Source organism: Phascolarctos cinereus, unplaced genomic scaffold (genome assembly GCF_003287225.1).
Source record: "Phascolarctos cinereus isolate Bilbo 61053 unplaced genomic scaffold, phaCin_HiC Scaffold_8;HRSCAF=390, whole genome shotgun sequence".
NCBI classification, from domain to species: Eukaryota; Metazoa; Chordata; class Mammalia; order Diprotodontia; family Phascolarctidae; genus Phascolarctos; species Phascolarctos cinereus.
Genome location: NW_027556291.1, coordinates 587,505 through 607,967, shown reverse-complemented (window position 1 = coordinate 607,967; position 20,463 = coordinate 587,505). Strand labels below are relative to the sequence as shown.

Genomic DNA, 20,463 nt, shown 5'->3' with positions numbered 1-20,463 from the left:
GCTCCTTTGAGAAAGAAGAGGATTGTCTGGCAAGTGCCAGCCGTGCCCAGCATCCCACTTGGGTCCAGGAGCGAGGAGGTTAGTTGGATGTTTGTTTACCTGGCCACACAATCTTAGGGAGATGACATTGGGCTGTTAGAAAGAGGAACCAGCTGAATGTCAAAGAGTTGCCTCAGCAGCACTCTGCAGGTTCAGCTCCCTTATGACTTGAGTTCTTTACATGTTTCTTTATTCATGAGTTCCTGTGAGTGCTTTTTGTCTTATACATTCTACATGAAGTGAAATGAAAACTGTCCTGTATCCAATATGCATTTGGTACCTTGAGTGCTCATACAGTGGCTATGGACCCTACTATTTAAGAAAATCTAGATATTCCAGGTGGGAGCAATGAGTCAGAAGGAGAAAGTGACCCTCGTGGGGTCAGCACAAAATCAAACCAGTCTGCCTGACCCTAGAGTCTTTTAGGGGACCACAGACATCCCCTCCCCACATGGACACCTGAGGCTCTGTTGTCTCTAATGAGACACTTGTCCTGGAAAGAGTGGAAGGGGATGTGAACATCCTGGCACCAAGGAAGCTCCCAAGCAAGAAGAAAGCAATTGGATGAGTCAGGAAGAGAGTCGGAGCAAAACCCCCTCCCTGACCTCTCCCCATCAGGACAGATAGCTGAGAAGTCAGCATGCTGCTCTTGAGCTCTCCCTTCTTGGTACTCTTCTTGGCAGGGAGCTGGGAGAGCTGGAAGGCCTTTGAATGGGGCAAGGGGTGGTTTGGGGGGATTCCGAGGACCCTCGAGGGGGGAAGTGGAACTTTCTAAGAAGCTGGGTGATGACAAAGCATTTTCCCCCTACCAGTCCTTCCTCCTTCCCCACCCCCTTCCCTTGATTCCCAGAGAAAAGGCAAAGCATGATGGGCTTGGTACCTTTTATTTAAAGGGGATGGGAAGAGAGAGAGGATCCATGGCCTAGTTTTTCCCTGAAGGATTAGGGGTAGCAAGGTGGGAAGGAGCAGGACCACAAAGCTGGACAAAATAGAGACACACAGCACAGGCACCACCAGGAATCACAGATGCAGGAGGGTAGTGGAGAAAGGGGAGGGATTGGATCTGGGGGGAGGAGAGGAGGGGAGCAGAGCCAGGAGATAGGGGTCGGTGCAGTCAGGGCTGCCCCTCGGACAGGGCCTTCTCAAGCCTGTGGGGCCAGCAAGCCTTCCCTACCTTTTCCCCTTGAGGCCCTCTAGAGATCAGCCAGCCCACCCTCTCTATCCCTCCAGTCCTCTGCCTCCTGCCTCCATTATAAAGCCTCTCCCCATCCTGACCGACAAGTTAACATTCATGACGGGCCCACCGTGTGCTCATGACTGGGGCTTCAAAGAGCCTTCCCCCGACTGTGTTCTGAGCCCTGATCCCAAGGAGGTGTGGGTCCCTGCTCCCTCCCAGCCCCCTTAGTCTACACCTCTAGGGAAGGAAAGAGATGAAGAAGGAAGGATAGTACCACAAGGAGTGGGGAAGGGTCTGGGTTAGGGAGGGTCGCCTGGTTGGTGGTCTGGCTCCCGTTCCCCAGATTAAGATGGGCATTGGATTTTTGGGGGAGGAGTGGGTGAGGGATCTGCAGACAGATAAATAATATATCTTTCTCTGTAATATATGTATTCTATATAAACATCAAAGACAACTAGATCACCCCCAGGGTGGGAGAGGGCAGCGGGAATTTGACCTTGGGGCTCCTAGGCAGGTTCTGATATTCCCTACTATGCACACACACACACAGGCACACGTGCACTCGCCCACACCAGAGGGCTTCCTGTAGGAGGTGGCACAGGTGAGTGTCTCACTCCCCCCCATCCCAGCCTAGAGAGAGAGAGAGAATGCACATAGCTGGTTGGAAGTCTCCTGGATCCTGCACCCCCACCCCCTGCCTCCAGAGCCCTACATCTGGTTAGAGAAGGAGGTGGGCGCTCCCTGGGGGCCATAATCTGTGGGCTGGCCCCCATAGCCTCCCATGCCGCCTGTTGGCTGCCCGTAGTCAGGCTGGTAGCCACCCTGGGGCCCATAGCCAGCCTCTCCATAGGATTCTCCTGGGGGTGCAGGCTGCTTCTCTGGGGCAGGGGGCTGTGGGCGCAGGAATGGTGCAGACCAGCCAGTTTCCTTGAACACAAACCACACGTTGCCCAGCCACAGGACCAGATTGAGGAACCCAAATACCTGCAGGTGACAGAGAAGCCAAAGGACCCCCCCTCCCTCAGTTCTTGCCTGATCACCCCCTCCCCAGGCCCTCCAGCCCTCCCCAAGATCTCCATTCCACCCACTGCTCCGGAGACTCCCGGAATATCAGAGCCAGATATGGGGCCTGAGAGGCCCCTTCCCTTCCACAGGGGTAAACTGAAGCCCAGAGAAGTGAAGGAAAGGGCTGTCTCACCACGGAGGTGTTGAGGCCTGAGGTGACAGGCTCCCTCAGCTCCTTGCAGGACACACTGGGCTGGGAACAGATGCTGCTCATACCCTTGATGATGTTCTCTGGGTCAGTGGCCATCTTCACATCAGACAGGCCCTTGGCCCAGGCAGAGGAGCTCACCAGCCACAGGAAAGCAAAGGCTGCAGTGACCAAGAAGTCCTGTAGGGAGGGGGACACAAGGGAAAAGAGGGCTGAGGCCACATGGAGCCCCAGGGGCACTCCTAGAGGTAGGGCGCAGCCAGCTGCCTTGGCATGTGCACGCCAGGCCGGGGGGCAGGGGGCTGGGGACGACTCACAATCATGGGGCCCTTGTTGTTTTCTCGGTACTTGTCCTGGAGGAAGATGTAGGTGGCCAGGGCGCCTGTGGAGTAGAGGAAGGCAAACACGGCCACAGTGACAAAGAACTCAGCAGAAGAGGAGTAATCACCCACTAGGAAGACCTTCTTGGCACCGTTGCTCTGACAGGTGGGGGCATCGAAGTACACTTGATGCAGCCTGGGCAGGGATGAGACAAGGCCAAAGTTAGGCCTGAGTCCTACTAAACACCTAGCTCCTGTCCTGGGGTGGGGGTGGAGGGGGCGAGGCGGGGGGGGGGTAGAGAGAGAGACAGAGACACAGAGAGAGATGGAGAGAGACAGAGAAAGAGAAGAGACAGAAGAGAGAGACAGAGAGAGAGAAAGAGAAGAGAAAGGAGAGAGAGAGAAAAGAGAGAGAGAGAACAGACAGGCACAGAGACAGATAGGCAGAGACAGAGACAGAAGAGAGAGACAGAGAGACAGAGAGAGACAGAGAGAGAGAAAGAGAAGAGAAAGGAGAGAGAGAGAAAAGAGAGAGAGAGAACAGACAGGCACAGAGACAGATAGGCAGAGACAGAGACAGAAGAGAGAGACAGAGAGACAGAGAGAGACAGAGAGAGAGAGAAAGAGAAGAGAAAGGAGAGAGAGAGAAAAGAGAGAGAGAACAGACAGACAGGCACAGAGACAGAGACAGAAGAGAGAGATGGAGAGAGACAGAGAAAGAGAAGAGAAAGAAAAGAGACAGAGAGACAGACAGAGAGAGACAGAGAGAGACAGAGAAAGAGAAGAGAAAGGAGAGAGAGAGAAAAGAGAGAGAGAGAACAGACAGACAGGCACAGAGACAGAGACAGAAGAGAGAGACAGAGACACAGAGAGAGATGGAGAGAGACAGAGAAAGAGAAGAGAAAGAAGAGAGAGACAGAGAGACAGATAGAGAGAGACAGAGAGAGAAAGAGAAGAGAAAGGAGAGAGAGAGAAAAGAGAGAGAGAGAACAGACAGACAGGCACAGAGACAGAGACAGGACAGAGAGACAGACAGAGAGAGACAGAGAAAGAGAAGAGAAAGAAGAGAGAGACAGAGAGAGACACACACAGAGAGACAGAGATAGATACAGAGAGAGACAGAGAGAGCTCAGGCTACTCAGGGACAAAGGGCACAGGCTGTGGTGCTTCCCAGACTCACTTGTACTCTTCTATAAGAGAGGCTGTGAGTGGGGTCCCACACTGCTCTGGGCCATTCCTATCATTTCCCTCCCAGGAGGTCCCATCCAGACCACAGAGCAGCCCCCATGGAGCAGAGACAGAGAAAGGAGTGTGGTAGAGATAAGAGTAGACTTAGAGATTACAAACAAAGTGAAGGGAGAGGCAGTACACAGAGATGTGGAGACCAGAAAAGAGGGCTAGAGACAGAGAAAAGATAGGGCCCAGACAGAGGGAGGAACAGCTATGGGGACAGGAAAAGACACCAGGGGAGTGAGGCCCAGGGAGTGCCAGAGGACCTCAGGCAGGGGCTGGGAGGGGGCAGAATTTGAGCAATGCAGAATTTAGAGATTATGAGTCTGGAGGGGTTTAGGTCTAGGGGCCCCTGGCGTGGAAGAAGTCTCCCTCTGGGAATCCTGAGGAGTCTGGGGGAGCCCGGGCACCTGAAAGGGTAGGCAAACTCCACATCGATGCTGAGCTGGCTTTCACTCCGGTTGGCACATTCCACGCTGAGCTTCAGCTCCCCTGTGTAGCTACCACAAGTAGCAAAGGCGAAAATGGCAAAGACCTTGGGCAGTGGAGAAACACAGGAACACAGTCATACAGACACTCCAAGTGGGAAGGGCCCTTGAGGGTCATCGAAGGTCACCCCTACTTGAACCAAGAGCCTTGCTACGACATTCTCCACCAGTGGCCCACTTGGAGCCATCTGGTAAAGGGTGCTCTACAGCCCATGAGGAAGGCTCATCCACTTTGGGATGACCAAGATGGCCGAGAAGTTCTTCCTTCTATCAAGCTCCAACTGCCCCACCTGTGCCATTAGGTGATGAATATTCCATAGCATGCTATGAAAGCATTGAGCTGGCCTTAGGATTTTACCTGGAATGAGACAGAGAGAGAGAGAAAGAGAAGAGAAAGGAGAGAGAGAGATGGAGAGAGACAGAGACAGAGGGACAGAGACAGAGAAAGAGAAGAGAAGGGAGAGAGAGAGAAAAGAGAGAGAGAGAACAGACAGACAGGCACAGAGACAGATAGGCAGAGATAGAGACAGAAGAGAGAGACAGAGAGAGCTCAGGCTACTCAGGGACAAAGGGTACAGGCTGTGTTAAAAGGATGACTGGTCCAATCAGCCGAAGGCAGTGCCTGCCCCAAAGGCCAGCCCAGCTTCAGCAAGCCTCACTGAGCACACTGCCTTTTTTTCCCCCTCAGGTCACGAAACTAGGAAATGCGGGGTAGGTTGTGGAGGTAGTTTGCCTAGATTTTAACAACGTATTTGATCCAATCTCTCGTATTATTCTAGTGGAGAAGATGGAAAGGTTTGGGCCAGATGATCAGACAGTTATAAGAAGCCAGCACCATTTAAATGGCATGGCCCAAGTGTGGTCAGTAATGGCTCACTGTCACCTTGGCAGGGAGTCTCTACTGGATTGCCCTCGGGATGTATGTCGGGCCCTGGACAGCTTCACGTTTTTAGCAGGGAATTGAATAAAGGCCTAGCTGGTCGCTTAGCAAACCTGCAGATGGCGCCCTGCTGGGAGCAATACAGCTAACAGAATGGGAGACAGGCAGTCAGGACCCACAAAGATCTGGCCAGGCTGGAGCACCTGATTGATGCCAATGAGAGAAAATGCTATAGAAATACTCTCTTCCTTGGATTCCCAAGCCTGAGATGGTGGAGCCTGGTTGGATGACAGTCGTTTGGTCCTAAGCTGTGGGATGTGAAGGGGTCCCTCTGGCCTCTGTTGAGAGGATTGTATTTTGTTTTGGGAGGAGAAGCTGGAGTGTGTCCCGTCGGCTGAAGAGGATGGGAGGGTCCTCAAGATCACGCCATCTGACCATTGTTGAGCTGGGAGACAGGTGGATGTGAAGGAAGAGGGCCTAGCTTTGTTCTGCTTGGCCCCCAGAGGGCAGAGCCAGTCTGGGCTGGATGTCAGGTCTCTTCTACCTCTGAGACTCTTCGTGTCCCATCCCCCCCCATGGCTCCTTGGTGCCCTCTGGGGGCAAGGAGAGCAAATCTAACCCCATATGTCCACGCTGGCCCTTCCAATCCTTGAAGACAGGATTAGAAGGGCCATCCAAACCAAACCTCTGCCCATGCCAAAGCTTCTCCAGGCTCAACTGTCCCTCTTCCTCTTCTGACCCTCATGGGGCCTGGCTCCTCCTCATCCCCTACTCAGCCATGCATCTGGACATATTCCAGCTTCTGCATGGCCTTCTTATGTTTGGCCCCCAAACCTGGACACAGTAGTCTAGACAGGTCTTCCTCATCCTCTACTTCACCAATTGATTATTTGAGAGTCAAGGTTTACATTACTTTACATTGCTCCCTGTCAATGTTCATTTTATTAGCCCTGGCTCATTATCTTAGGATCACTGGATTAAGAAGTGGAAGGGAACTCAGGTCACCTGGAGGACCAGTGTGTCATTTGACACAGGAGAAAACCAAAGTCCTGAGAAGGAAAGGGACTTCCCTGAGGTTTTACAACTACTGAGGTGGGATTTGAATCCTGGCCCTGGGACTCCAAAGCTGGGCTCTTTCTAGCCCATCACAGTGATGATTTTTGAATCTTGATTCTTCTATCTCCTCCCAGTTCAAGGTGAACCCCAAATTAATAAACAACATCTTCATGGCTTATTTAAAAAACAAACCCTAACCCCCCCCAAACCTCAAAGGGAGCCCAGTGGTCATCTATTCCAACCCAGAATGTCAGGATTTCTCTCTCCCCCCTCCTGTCTCTCTTTCCCTCTCTGTCTGTTTGTCTCTGTCCCCTCCCCCATTCACCTACTTCTGCAACCCTCCCTTAAACACCACCTCCCCCAGCTGCTCCACCCAGCTCCCCCCTGCTCCTCCTGGGAGGTCCCCCTAGATTTCTCCAACATCCTCTTCCTCCATTGCTTCTGACTAGAACAAAATAGAAGGTGGAGTCCAGGGGCTGCTACCAGAGACCTCCTCCCTCCAGAATTACCTTAATCTATTATTCACTACTAGGATTTATCCATTTAACCATCTCTGAACCCATCCAAGTAGACTTTCATTGAGAAACTATCAAACACCTTTGATGAAATCTAGGCATCCTAATTCCATAGCTTTGCCTGGCTTCAGTTAGCTGCCTTCTCTCTCCCTCCCTCCTCTCACCCAGTGGGTGGCCAGGCAGGTGGCAGATGGCTCAGCAATCCTTTGGCCCTCTTGTCTCCTAATCCAGGATAAGCCATGCCCTACCCTCTATTCCCATCTCTCTGCCTACCAAGGTTGAGAGTGGATTAACTGGGGCCTCCCCTTCTCCTCAGCCTCTCCCATGGGTCTGTTCCAGATCAGAATTAGTTGTTCCCCTCCTCACCAGGATTCCCCCTCTTGGGAACCAGATAGAAACCCACCTTAACCTCATCCCTCTAGAAATTCTCCACAAAAGAGACTCACCCATTCCAGTAACTTCAGGAAGCCCAGGGGCTCCTTGACCACCCGGAACTGACCTCCAGCCACCAGCTGTAGAGAGACAAGAAAGGATGAGGAGAAGGAAAGATGGAAGAAGGGAAAATATGGAGATTAAAAAAGAGGAGAAGAAAAGGGATGGGGAGGGAGATAAGGAGAGGACCAATGAAGGAAGAGAAGAGGAAGAGGACAAAAAGGGAAGGAGGGAAGAGAAAATTAAAGGGATGGAGGAGAGACAGGGCTATAGGAGCAAGTGTGGAATGGGAAGGGGGAGCTCTGAGCACAGGCTGCTGACCAGCTTCCCACTTAGTTCTGCAAAGGGCACTGCTCCTATCCAAGGTGACTGGGGTGGGGAAGGGAATGGGGACCCTACCTTTTGGGTCAATCAACACTTCTTCCCAGTCTTCTCACCATCCCTCTGGCCTTCTTCTCACCCTGCCTTCTGTCACCCTATTTTCTCAGCTCAACAGAGTAACACACACACACACACACACACACACACACACACACACACACTCTCCACCTTCCAAACCTCTTCTCACTCTGACTCTTCCAACTCTAGAATTTCTCCATCTATCTCCCTTTTTCTCCCACCTAGTCTTCTTTCTAGGCCATCTGCTCATATATGATCCAGCCAGGAATTGTCCATTTCCCTCACAAAATTCATCCCTCATCCTCCTGGATTCATTCCAGGATTGCCACCTTCACCTTCCTCTCACCTTATCTTCAGGTAGCTTCCTCCTTCTCTGGGATTCCTGCTTTCATATCTCCATCCTCATTATCCCATCCCATCCCCACCCCCACTTTCTTCACTTCAAACCTTCCCTCCTCTGCCACGGTGCCCTGTCTCCATTGCTATCAACATCTATGTTCATACATCTAATCCTTCCTTCTCTGGAATGCCCTTGGGAATCTCCATATTCATCTCCTCCCCAGGACCATTATCTTCCCTGTCTCTCTCCTTCCCCACTCCTGCTAGATCCACCTCCCTTCTCTTTCCCTCCTTCTCCCCAAAATTCAGACTTCCTATTTCACTTAGATGTTTCTCCAGAATTTCTTATCCATCAAACCCCCAAGTCAATGTTCTTCCTTCTGGATGATCTCCAAGATTTCTCTCTCTCTCCCCCTCCCTCTCTCTCTCCCTCTCTCTTTCTCTCCCCTCCCCTCCCTTCCCCTCTCCCTTCCTCCCCCCCCTTGCTCTCTCTTTCTCCTTCCCTCCCCCCTCTTTCCTTTCCTCCTTCCTCCTCTCTCTCTCTCTCTCTCTCTCTCTCTCTCTCTCTCTCTCTCTCTCTCTCTCTCTCTCTTTCTCTCTCTCTCTCTCTCTCTCTCTCCCCCCCCCTCCTCTCCTCTCTTCTCCTCTCCCCACCCACAAACCTCTTCTACATCCATCGATTCTCTACTAGTCCCTAATTCCTCTACTTCCTGGGCAAGCCTGCTCTTCTCCCTGGTGACCCTCCTGAATTTTTCCACCTCTTCTCCCCTGTCACTTCCAGGGCTGTTTCCTCTTTTTTCTGGATGCCTTTTGGGATTTCTCTATCTGTTCCATCTGCATCCCTCAACAGCAAATCCCCTTTGCCTTTCTTCCTAGGATGCTCCCTCCTCCCCTTAGCTAATTGGTTTTTAGCTCCAGCTTCCTGCCTCTTCCTGGGGGACCCCTAGGCTTTCTCCCTCTCACTGAGCCTGGGGCTTTTGCAGGATGGCAGCTTCCTGCCTTCCTTCTCCTCCAAAATCTTTCTATTTCACTCCTTACTGGATGCCCTCAGGAATTTGTTTTCTCCCATTTCCCTTTGCATCTTCTCATTGCCTGTCCCTTCTTGACCTTCCTTTTCTCCTCCTGGCCGTCCTCTGGGGTTTCTCCCTCCCCAACTGATCATCACTACTAGTCAACCGGGCCTTCCCTTCATTCTCTGAGACTCATCTTCCTTCCCCACCTTTCTCAATTCCAGGCTTCTTCTTGCCGTGCAGCCCTCTTCAGCTCCTGGCCCCTTGACAAGCCTCATTCCCCACCCCTCATCTCGTACCCCCTGAATGTTCTCCTCCCTTCCTGGGTCTCCTTTATCTCTTGCCCCCTGGGCACTGCCCCTCACAGCCTGATTCCTTCATCTGTCCCCTGGATGCCTTCCTCCCCCAATTCATCTGTCCTTCAGACAGCCCCCCTCCTTCCCTGGTTTCTTCATCTCCTGCCCCCCTCAGGACTCCTTCCCTTCTGGCTCATCTTGCCCCCCACCCCCTCCCCTCTGGCTCCCTCACCTCCAGCCAACCTCCCTTCTCTGGCTCCTTTATCTTCTGCCCCCTGTTCTCCTGACCTCTGGCTCCTTCAATTCCTGCTCCATTCTGCCTAGGTCCCCCTGACTGACTCCTTTATCTCCTACCCCTCCCCAGACACCACCCCCTCGCTCCTTTACCTCCCGCCCCCCCACGTCCCCCTGACCTCTGGCTACTTCATCTCCTGCCCCTCCTCAAGCCCCCCCCTTCACCTTTTGCCCCTCCCCAGGCCCCTTCTCCCCTCTGGCCCTTTCACCTTCTACCCCCCCATCCCCTTCCCCTCCGGTTCCTTCACCTCTGCGCCCCCCATCCCCCTTCCCCTTTGCCTCCTTTACCTCTTGCACACTCCCCCCCCCCGCCCCGCCCCGCCCTTTTGTTCAATCTCTTGGCTACCCTCCCTGAGCCCTCCGGGAAGGGGAGGAGCGACCCCTGGGGCCTAGGAACTAGCTCGGGGTGGCTGTCCGTGGTGCTGAAGCGCCCTCGGTCGCCTCCGCATCTCCCCACCTGGTTGAGCACGTCCATGGCGGCCTTTTGGATGTCCAGCAGCCGCCGCAGCCGCAGCCGCAGCGGGGGGAGGAGCAGTAGCAGTGGCAGCGGCAGGGAGGGGGGCGGAGCGTTGCAATCATTGAACAGCCTCAGCTGCTCTCGTCGGCGCGCCTTCCCCTTCCGCTGCTCTTCTCGCTACCCCCACCCCTACTCCCTGCGCGCAGGCGCGCCACCAGAGGAGGGGAGCAAGGGAGTCGGGCTGGTCGATGGTCATTGGCCTTTTCGGGAATGTAGACAGGGCAGGTTTCGGAAGGGACGTCTTAGGGGTCCCTGGGACAGGTGACTTCAAAGGCTTCCAACCCCTTCCCCCAGGCCACTTCCTCCTGGAAGCCCACCGAGATTTCTTTCCCAGCTCTGAAAGGGGTGTCACAGAGGCCATCTAGCCCAACTCTGACTTTAACCGGAGTCCTCCCTCAACCCTTCCCTGGGGGTCGTCCTTGAAGACTGGAGGTGACCGGGACTTTCACTATCTCACCTCCCAGACTCAAGGATGAAAATGGGCTCAATGGTCATATAGTCTATTCTAAACAGGAATCTGAATTCCCCAACCCCCTCCAAGTACACAGCAACCAGCCTTGACTTGAAGGCCTCCAGGGAGGGGCATCCCCATGCAGCGCACAATGGTGAGGAAAAAGCCTTGCTCTTGTCAACCCTTGGGAATCTCTGGGCCCCTACCCTGTGCTGATGAGCAGTTTCTAACTGCCCCCCAAGGAGGAACCCCCCCCATTCCCCAGCAGTTTCTAACCACTCCTGTTCCCAGACAGAGATAATAGCAAGGACACCCCTACAAATGTGGTCTTTTCTTTTCTTTTCTTTTTTCCTGCTTTCTCAACACTCCTTTCCTGCAGCCTGGCTGTTCTATGTATCCTTATGCCCTACACTAAGAATCTCCTTTCTCCCCTTCTCCAGGTATCCCTGTCTGAATAAGGCAGCCCATTGGCCCGAAATACAATTCCCACACCCTGAATAAATGCCTCACTATTTACTGATCACCTCGTTGGTCTGAGTTTTTCCAGGTTTGACACTTTTCGTTAGAAACAAATTTTGTCAGGGATCCTTTTTGAACCTAGCCACCAATGACCCCCCTCCCCCACCCCATCCTTAGTCCTGATCCTCCTTTGGAAGAAGGATCTCAAGCCTGAGTCTCCCACTTTGGCCTGACTGGGAAGAGCTTTGCAACTGTTATCACTGAATCTGCTTCTGCCCTCTGGAGCCAGATAGGACAAGTCTTATCCTTGTCAACTCCATGTGTCAGCCCTTCGAGTAGTTGGAGAAACTCTCATGTACTTCCAAATCTTCTACATAGGATGTGGTCTCCAGGCCCTTGGCCAGCCTGGTAGCCTTCCTCCAGCTTGTCAACATCCTTTGATCCCAGATCTCAGAAATGACAATGGGGCTGTCATGTCCTTCATCCTGGAAGGTTGGCCCTCCCTGGCAGCTCAGGCTGCCTGCCTTGGTTTGCCATTCCTCTGCCAATTCATCTGGACCCACAGAAGCCTGGATGGTTGGACCCAACAAGCTCCCAGCTTGCTGAAGAATGGCTCATTTGAATCTGTTCTTTCAGAGTCAGAGTTCAGGCTGAACCAATGCTTAGGAGACCAAGTTTTCTTTTTTTGTTTGTTTGTTTTTGTTGGTTGGCTTTTTTCTCACTACTCGCCCAGAGTCACACAGCTAGTGAGTGTTATGTGTCTGAGTTCAGAATTTGAACTCAGGTCCTCCTGACTCCAGGGCCAGTGCTCTAGCCACCTAGCTGCCCCTAGGAGACCAAGTTTGCCACCTTCACTTGAAACCGTTGATTTCCTTGGCCTTTGTCTACGGATACCCTGAGGCTGAGGATTTTCAGCCGCATCCTTTCTTGGTTGGTGTCCCAAATACTTCTTCCTCCATTGTAACAATTCTGCAATGTAGCTACTTCCAAAGTTGTAGCTATTAGGCATTTATGCACCTATGCCATAGGAAGGAATTTTATCAAAGAGTTTACTAAGTTTCAAACAGAATTAGAAACAAAATAAAAATAGTGAGAGATTCTAACCACTCAACTCTCCGATGGTGACCAAACCACAATGTTAAAGGAGAAGTAATCACCTTTTACTGTAGAGGGTCCTGAGAGTTACCTCAACTCCTCACACATTCCCAAAATTGGACTCTGGTTCTTACAGCTAAAGAAAGTTACAGAAACCTGCAATGATGTTTCAGTTTGTGTCTCTCTCTGTCTGTGTCTCTGTCTGCCTGTCTGTCTGTCTGTCTCTCTCTCTCTCTCTCTCTCTCTCTCTCTCTCTCTCTCTCTCTCTCTCACACACACACACACACACACACACACTCCCATTTCAGCCTTTCATTAATTCTGGGTCTCCTATATCTGTTGTCTATCTTGATACATCAAAATCTCCTATAATTTAGTCTTTCCTTTATGTCTCCTCTCTTTCTCATATAGTCATATTTGTTGTTCAGTCTCATGACCCCATTTGGGGTTTTCTCTACAAAGTTACTGGAGTGATTTGCTGTTTCCTTCTCCAGCTCATTTCACAGATGAAAAAATTGAGGCAAATAGGGTGAAGTGACTTGCCCAGGGTCACACAGCTAGCAAGTGTCTGAGGCTGGATTTGAACTCAGGAAGATGTTTTCCTGACTCCAGGCCCAGAGCTCTATCCACTGCAGCACCACCTAGCTGCCCTTCCTCTCTTTCTCAGGCCAAGGCAAAACCCCAATCAATCAATCAATAATCAAAGTCAATAAATATTTACTTAAACACCTCCTACACACCAAGCACTGTGCCAGGTTGTGGGATATAAAAAGAGGCAAACGCCAGTCTCTGCCCTCAAGGAGCTCACAATTCAATGGGGGAAACAACATGCAAATGGCCACGTACAAACAAGTCATAACCTGGATAAAACAGAGAGAAGGCACTGAAAATAAAGGGGAATCCAGGAAGGCTTCTTTTAGAAGGTAAGACTTTAGCTGGGACCTGAAGGAAGCCAAGAGGTAGTGATGAGAAGGGAGAGGATTTCATGTCTAGTGACAGGCAGCGAGAATGGCCAGAGAGATGGAAAAGCCAGGAGGCTAGTGTCACTGGATCCCAGAGTACATGGAGGTGTGCAACATGTGAGAAGACTGGAAAAGTAGCAGGGACCAGCTTATGAAGGGCTTTGAATGTCCAACAGAGAATTTTCTATTTGATCCTAGAGATGATAGGGAGCCACTGAAGTTTCTTGAGTGAGTTCTATGGTTGGAAAATCACTTTGGCAGCTGAGTAGAGGATGGATTGAAGGGGGGAGAGACCTGAGGCAGGCAGGGCTCCCCACCTCCCACAGCAGCTACTGCAATAATCAAGGTATGAAGTGATGAGAACCTGCACCAGGGAATGCTAGTGTCACAGGAGAGATGGGAGTGTATTTGTGAGATGTTACAAAGATAGAAACAACAGAAGTAGGCAACAGATTGGATATGGGAGGTGAGAGAAAGTGAGAAGTCAGGGATGACACATAGATTGCACGTCTGGGTGACTGCAAGGATAGGGGTACCATGAAAAGTAATAGGGAAGCTGTGGGGGGAAGGTTTCAGGGAAGAGATAATGAATTCCATTTTTAATATGTTGAGTTTAAGATGTTTACATGACATCCGGTTTTGAGATTTCCACTGGGCAATTGGACATGTGAGACTAGAAGTCAGCAGAGAGCACTGACAAATCAGAGAGGGCTGGACAAATCAATGTGAGACTCATCTGCATAGAAATGAGAATTGAATCCCCGGGAGCTGATGAGGTCACCACGTGAAATAGTCTCGAGGGAGAAGAGGGCCCAGGACAGAGCCCTGGGGGACCCCCACCATCGGATGAAGATCTAGCAAAGAGCACCATGAAGAAGCAGTCAGAGGAGGAGAATGAGAACCAGGATAGAGCAGCGTCATGAAAACCTCAAGACAAGACGGTGGGTGCCAATGTTGAAGGCTGCAGAGAGGTCAAGAAGGGTGAAGACTGAGAAAAGGCTACTGCATTTGGCAACTAAGAGAACTAAGAGATCCTGAGTAACTTTGGAGAGAGCAGCTTCAGTTGATTAATGAGGTCAGAAGCCAAACTGTAAAGGGTAAAGAAGAGAGTAAGAGGAGGGCAAAAGGAGGTACCTGTTATAGGCAACCTTCTAAACCCCAAAGGTGTTTATCCACAAAGGGGAAGAGAGGTATGAGATGAAAGTTAGGTATATCTGGTGAGGGCCTTTTGAGGATGGGAGACACACAAGCATGGTTTTTGGCAGTACAGAAATAGTCAGTAGAGAGATTGGAATAGAGTGAGTGAAAGAGTGGGGATAATAGAGAGGGCAGCCTGCTGGAGAAGATGGACTAGAATAGGATCACTTGTGCATGAAGAGAGGTTAGCCTTACTAAGGGAATCGAGCTGAGCCAAAAAAAACCCAAAAAACAAAACCAAACAAACAAAACAAGGGCCATGAGGACCACACTGTCAATGGAAAGAATAACTACCAGAAGACCACCCAAAGTGAGCAATGCAAATTTACAAAGAACAAGCCTGGCTCGAAAAAAGATCCTCTGCCCAGGTGGGAGGTCAAGACATGCAGGTGGCACAGTGCAGATTTTCACACTTTTTTGGCTATATCCATCAGTTATGCTGTTTCTCTCTCTCTCTCTCTCTCTCTCTCTCTCTCTCTCTCTCTCTCTCTCTCTCTCTCTCTCTCTCTCTCTCCCTCTGTATGTGTGTGTGTCTGTCTGTCTGTCTCTGTCTCCCTCTCTTTTGTCTACAAAATGCTATTTATTTTATGAGATAACTCTTAGGGAGGAAGAAGAGGAGGGATGTTAGGAGAAATTATGGGGTTGGGAAAAAAAAAAAGAGACCAATTGAAACTTTTAAAAAGTAGAAATGTAGCTTTTCCACCTATCCAAGGTCATGGACCCCTGTAATCTATCCACAGACTTCTTGAGGGTCAGTGGAATGCAGGTTAAGAACCCTTGGTCTGGGAGCAGAGCCAAGATGGTGGAGTAAAGGCAGGAACTTACCTGAGTTCTCCCAAATTCCCCTCTAAACAATGTCAAAATAGTGCCTCAAAATGAATTCTGAATCAACTGAACCAACCAAAGGATGGGATAAAATAATATTCCAACCAAGATAACTTAGAAGGTCAACAAGAAAGGTCTGTCTCACTGGGGTGAGAATGGAGCACAGTCCAGTACAGGTGCACCCAGGAAAGCCAGCAGCAGCCCTTGGAGTTGACTGAATTGGCAGCAGTGGCTTCCAGAGACAGTAAGAGGGGTCAGAGAACTGGTCAGAAGAAGATTGCAAGGGACCCTTTGCTGACACAGGGAGCAGGACTCTGTTGCATTGCCCATAAGCAGTTCCAGGTTACAGTTGGGGCTGGGGGGGGGAGGGGAGAGGAAACACTAGCAGGACACAGTTCCAGGGCAGAAAAAAAGTACTTGTGGTTGTTCACAGACCAGTAGAGCAATGACCACACCTCTCCTTATATTCTACCACCTGGGAAGAACAGAAAACTTACAGAACTAGCTCTGAAAACAGCAGAACAAAAAATCTGAAGCTTGAGACAGTGTCCCCTCCACCCCAGGAGCAGAGCCCAATTTTAACATAAAGTTAAAAGTCAAGAAGTAGGCCTAAAAATGAAAGAAAAAAAGAAACTGACTGTACAAAGTTACTACGGGGACAGGGAAGATCAAAACACAAACTCAGAAGAAAACAATGCCAAAACAGCTATGTGCAAAAGCCTCAAAGAAAAATGTGAATTGGTCTCAGGCCCAAAAAGAATTCCTGGAAGAGCTCAAAAAGACTTTTAAAAATTAAATAAGAGAGGTAGAGGAAAAATTTGGAAAAGAAATGAGCATGATGCAAGAAAATCATGAAAAAAGTCAAAAGCTTGGTAAAGGGGGCATGAAAAAATACTGAAGAAAATAACACTTTATGTGAACTGATCCAAGCATTCTGGAGAGCAATTTAGAACTATACCCAAAGGTCTATAAAACTGTGCATACCTTTTGACCCAGCAATACCACTTCTAGGTCTGTATCTAAAAGAGATCGTAAAAATGGGGGAAAGGGACCCACATGTACAAAAATACTTATATATTTATTTTAATTTTTAGGCAATTGGGGTTAAGTGACTTGCCCAGGGTCACACAGATAGTAAGTGTCAAGTATTTGGTCTGAGGCTGGATTTGAATTCAGGTCCTCCTGACTTCAGGGCCGGTGCTCTATCCATTACGTGACCTAGCTGCCCTACAAAAATATTTACAGCAGCTCTTTTTGTGGTGGCCAAGAATTGGAAATTGAGGGGATGCCCATCCATTGGGGAATGGCTGAACAAATTGTGGTATATGAATGTAATGTAATACTATGGTGCTATAAGAAATGATGAGCAGGTGGACTTCAGAAAAACCTGGAAAGATTTGTATGGACTGATGCTGAGTGAAGTGAGCAGAACCAGGAGAACGCTGTACACCCTAACAGCCATGTTGTGTGATGACTAACTTTGATAGACTTGACCCTTCTCAGCAATGCAAGGACCTAAGACATCTCCAAAAGACTCATGATAGAAAATGCTATCCACATCCAGAGAAAGAACTGTGGAGTTTGAATGCAGATGGAAGCAAACTATTCTCTCTCTCTTTCTCTCTCTCTCTCTCTCTCTCTTCCTTTTTTTCTCGTGGTTTTTTCCCTTTGGTTCTAATTCTTCTTTACAACATGACTAATGTGGAAATATGTTTAATATGATTGTACATGTATAGCCTATATCAGCCTGCATGTTGTTTTGAGGAGGGGGGGAGTGAAGGGAGGGGGAGAAAATTTAGTACTCAAAATCTTACAGAAGTGAATGTTGAAAATGAAAAACAAATACATAAATTTAAAAAAGAAAAGAACACACTAAAACCAGAATAATCCAAATGGTAAAAGAGGCACCAAAAAACCATTGAAGAGAAGAACCCATTAAAAAGCAGAATTGGCCAAATGGAAAAAGAAGTACAAAAATTCACTGAAGGACCCCATCAATTGAGGAATGGCTGAATAAGTTGCAGTATATGAATGTAATGGAATACTATTGTTCCATAAGAAATGGTGAGCAGGCGAATTTCAGAAAAACCTGGAAAGACTTACACGAACTGATGCTGAGTAAAGTGAGCAGAACCACAACATTGTACACAGTAACAGCAACATTGTTCAAAGATCAACTATGATAAACTTAGCTCTTCTTAGCAATGCAATGATCTAAGACAATCCCAAAAGACTCATGATGGAAAATGTTATCCACACCCAGAGAAAGAACTATGGAGTCTGAAAGCAGATCAAAACATACTATTTTCTCTTTTTCTTTGTTTTTTCTTTCTCATGTTTTTCCCCCCTTTGGTTCTGATTCTTCTTTACAGCATGACTAATGTGGAAATATGTTTAATATTTACGTGTTACATGTACAGATTACATGTATATACATCAGATTGCACACTGTTTTGAGGAGGGGGCAGAAGAGGGAGGGGGAACATTTAGAACTCAAAATCTTGTAAAAGTGAATGTTGAAAACTAAAACTAAATGAATAAATAAATAAAATTTTTAAAAAATGAGCAGGATGGTTTCAGAAAAACCTGGGAAGACTTAAATGAACTGATGCAAAGTGAAGTGAGCAGAACCAGAAGAACATTGTATAAAGAACATATTGCATGACAAGCAACCGTGAATGACTTAGATATTTTTAGCAATACAAAGATCCAAGACAATTCTGAAGGACTTATGATTAAAAAATGGTATCCACCTCTAGAGAAAGAACTGATTTTTTGTTTTGTTTTGTTTTTGATCAGTTCTAAGTGTGATTTTTTGTTTTGTCTTGTTTTTTGCACAACATGACTAATATGGAAATATCTTTTGCATGACTGCATTTCTATGACCTGTATCAAATTGCTTGCCTTATCAGTGAGGAGGGAAGGGAGTGAGGGAGAGATTTTGGAACTCAAAATTAAAAAAAAAAAAACAAATGCAAAAAAATGTTTACATGTAATTGGAAAAAAATATATTAAAAAAAGAACTCTTGGTCTATCTTGTCTCTATCTCTCTCTGTGTTTCCTTCTCCTTTTGTCTATGTAACTTTCAGTGTCTGTATATTTTCAACATTCACTTCTATGAGATTTTGAGTTCTAAATTTTCTCCCCCTCCCTCCACTCCCCGCCCCCCAAGATGACATGTAGTCTGATATAGGCTATATATGTACAATCATATTAAACATACTTCCACATTAGTCATGTTGTAAAGAAGAATTAGAACCAAAGGGTCTCCCTTGGTCTCCCCTTTTATGGCTCCATCAAACTCAGGTCCCAGGTGAGTTCTCGCCATTGCCTCTAGACCCAGGAGATAGGGATTGGAGCTGTCGTACCTGAGCTCACCTCCTCCAGGATGACATTTATTCTAGTATAACACCTACCTATGTCTACACAGGCACTTACACACACGCACACCCTTAGGTCACCCAGGCTCATCTGTGGAGCCCCAGCGCATGAGCCCCTCCCTATGTGTCACCCAGAAGATCCAGTTAGATCCAAGCCCAAAGCATTTCATATGAAGATTTTCAATAGAACATTTTCCCATACTCCAACACAGGACATACTCTCATATAGATAGCCAAGAAAGCAGTGGGGAGAGTGAGCAGGCAAGGGCATGTTCTGGAGTTGTTGTTGTTGACCTGCTCTCATTATGCATGCTCCTTGATGGGCATGTCACTCCACTGGGCTTACTGGCATCTCTGTAGGCCTCTTGTTCCACTGAGTTCTTCTGGTCTCTCTTGGCACACAAGAGCTTCAGTTTGAACTGGGTGTAGTTTCTAAAGCTCTCCCAGAGGAGGCTAGCCTGACGCTCTTTAGTTATAGCTGCCCACACCTAACCAATAAAAGTTAGGCCAAGTGCCCTAAAAGCTAAGATTAGCTCTTTCCTTTAGGCAGCCAGGTGGCTCAGTGGATGGAGTGCGGGGCCTGAGGTCAGGAAGACCTGAGTTCAAATGCAGCCTCAGATACTCACTAGCTAGGTAACCCTGGGCAAGTCAGTTAACCTATGTTTGCCTTAATCCACTGGAGAAGGCAATGGCCCAGTGTAGCAGCCTTATATTCCAGCTGCCTAGGGTTAGGTTCTGCCAATCTGATGCATTCCCCTGTAAGGTCCTCTCTCCTTAAGCTCTAAATGTATTTGCACAAGAACCAAAGGTAGGCTAAGGAGGCCAGGGTAGTGTTCTCCACCCACCTGGTCCCAGATTCAGTCTTAGGCCTCCCTTCAGTAGCAAAGCCTCAGTGCTTTGGTGCTCTATTTCTTCCAGCAAAAAAATGAATGTTTCTCTGGGTGCCCTGAGGAGCTTGCAGGGACAGCATAGACAGGGCCTTTGGAGCCTCTCCCAGGTGCCAATGCTCTGGAGGGTCCCTTGGGGAGTCTTCAGTACTCTCAGGGGCTTGAGCTCTCAAGGACATTCAGGGACGCTCCAGGACTTTTTTTCTGTCACTCTTGGAGGCACTGAAGAGTTCTCAAGGCCTCTCTTGAGGCCTCATCTAGGCTCTAAGGGTCTCATATTCTCTCCTACACTTTTTTTTTTTTGCTTTTTGCAGTGAGGCAATGGGGTTAGGTGACTTGCCCAGGTTCACGTAGCTAGTAAATGTCAAGCGTCTAAGGGCAGATTTGAACTCAGGTCCTCCTGACTCCAAAGCCCGAGCTCTATCCACTCCTACACTCTTTAGAGGCTTTTCAGATGTGGAAGAATATTTAAAAACTCCTTCACAATTTGTCTGGGAAGATGAAGAAATCATCATTTTCTGGCCACAAGCCCCTTCCAAGACTTTCTGGTTTGAGGACAGGAGCATTTCCTTATGGAAAGAGTACTTGGCTCTGGTTTACATCCTTGCCTCCCCCCACCCACAAGAAGCAATGGAAATATTGACCCATCTAGGTCTCCACAAGGGATCAGCCTAAGACCCACCCAAAGTGGGGAAGGGCCCTCTTCTATTCTGAGATTCTGAAGAGATATGGGACCTTTTCGTTCCAGAAGGAGTCAGAGGGTGATTGGTACTCCATTGCTGTTCTGGATTGTTAACTGCCAAGCTGGACTGTAACACTGTCCACTCTTTTCCTATTTGGAGAGTCCTATCAATATTACCTCAAATATTCGGGGGGTCTGGGGTAGAGTCCTATTAGAGGGCATATGGGGAGGGGATAGGCCAGTTCAGACCTCTCCTCCCCCCACTCCCTCTCTGTTTTCCAGAAAAGGTTTGGATAGTACATCTAAACATTTTTTATTTA

General features: G+C 48.8%; 1 protein-coding gene across 1 annotated transcript; it reads right to left on the bottom strand.

The window, feature by feature from the left end:
* Positions 1-904: 904 nt before the first annotated feature.
* Positions 905-10,300, bottom strand: SYP (synaptophysin). The gene is made up of 6 exons (XM_020976596.2): positions 10,146-10,300; positions 7,365-7,430; positions 4,390-4,514; positions 2,747-2,945; positions 2,415-2,609; positions 905-2,200 (listed from the first exon to the last, which is right to left on the bottom strand). Exons 1-6 carry the CDS (start codon positions 10,161-10,163, stop codon positions 1,925-1,927), a joined length of 879 nt encoding a protein of 292 aa, XP_020832255.1. The 5' UTR covers positions 10,164-10,300; the 3' UTR covers positions 905-1,924.
* Positions 10,301-20,463: the final 10,163 nt, after the last annotated feature.

What these genes read in the sequence shown, in the direction of transcription:
- SYP (XM_020976596.2), bottom strand. An exon ending in TCCTGAAGTTACTGGAATGG is followed by an intron (nt 4,515 to 7,364) that starts GTGAGTCTCTTT and finishes CCACTGCCCAAG; the next exon opens with GTCTTTGCCATTTTCGCCTT. An exon ending in CAGGCCTCAACACCTCCGTG is followed by an intron (nt 2,201 to 2,414) that starts GTGAGACAGCCC and finishes TGTCACCTGCAG; the next exon opens with GTATTTGGGTTCCTCAATCT.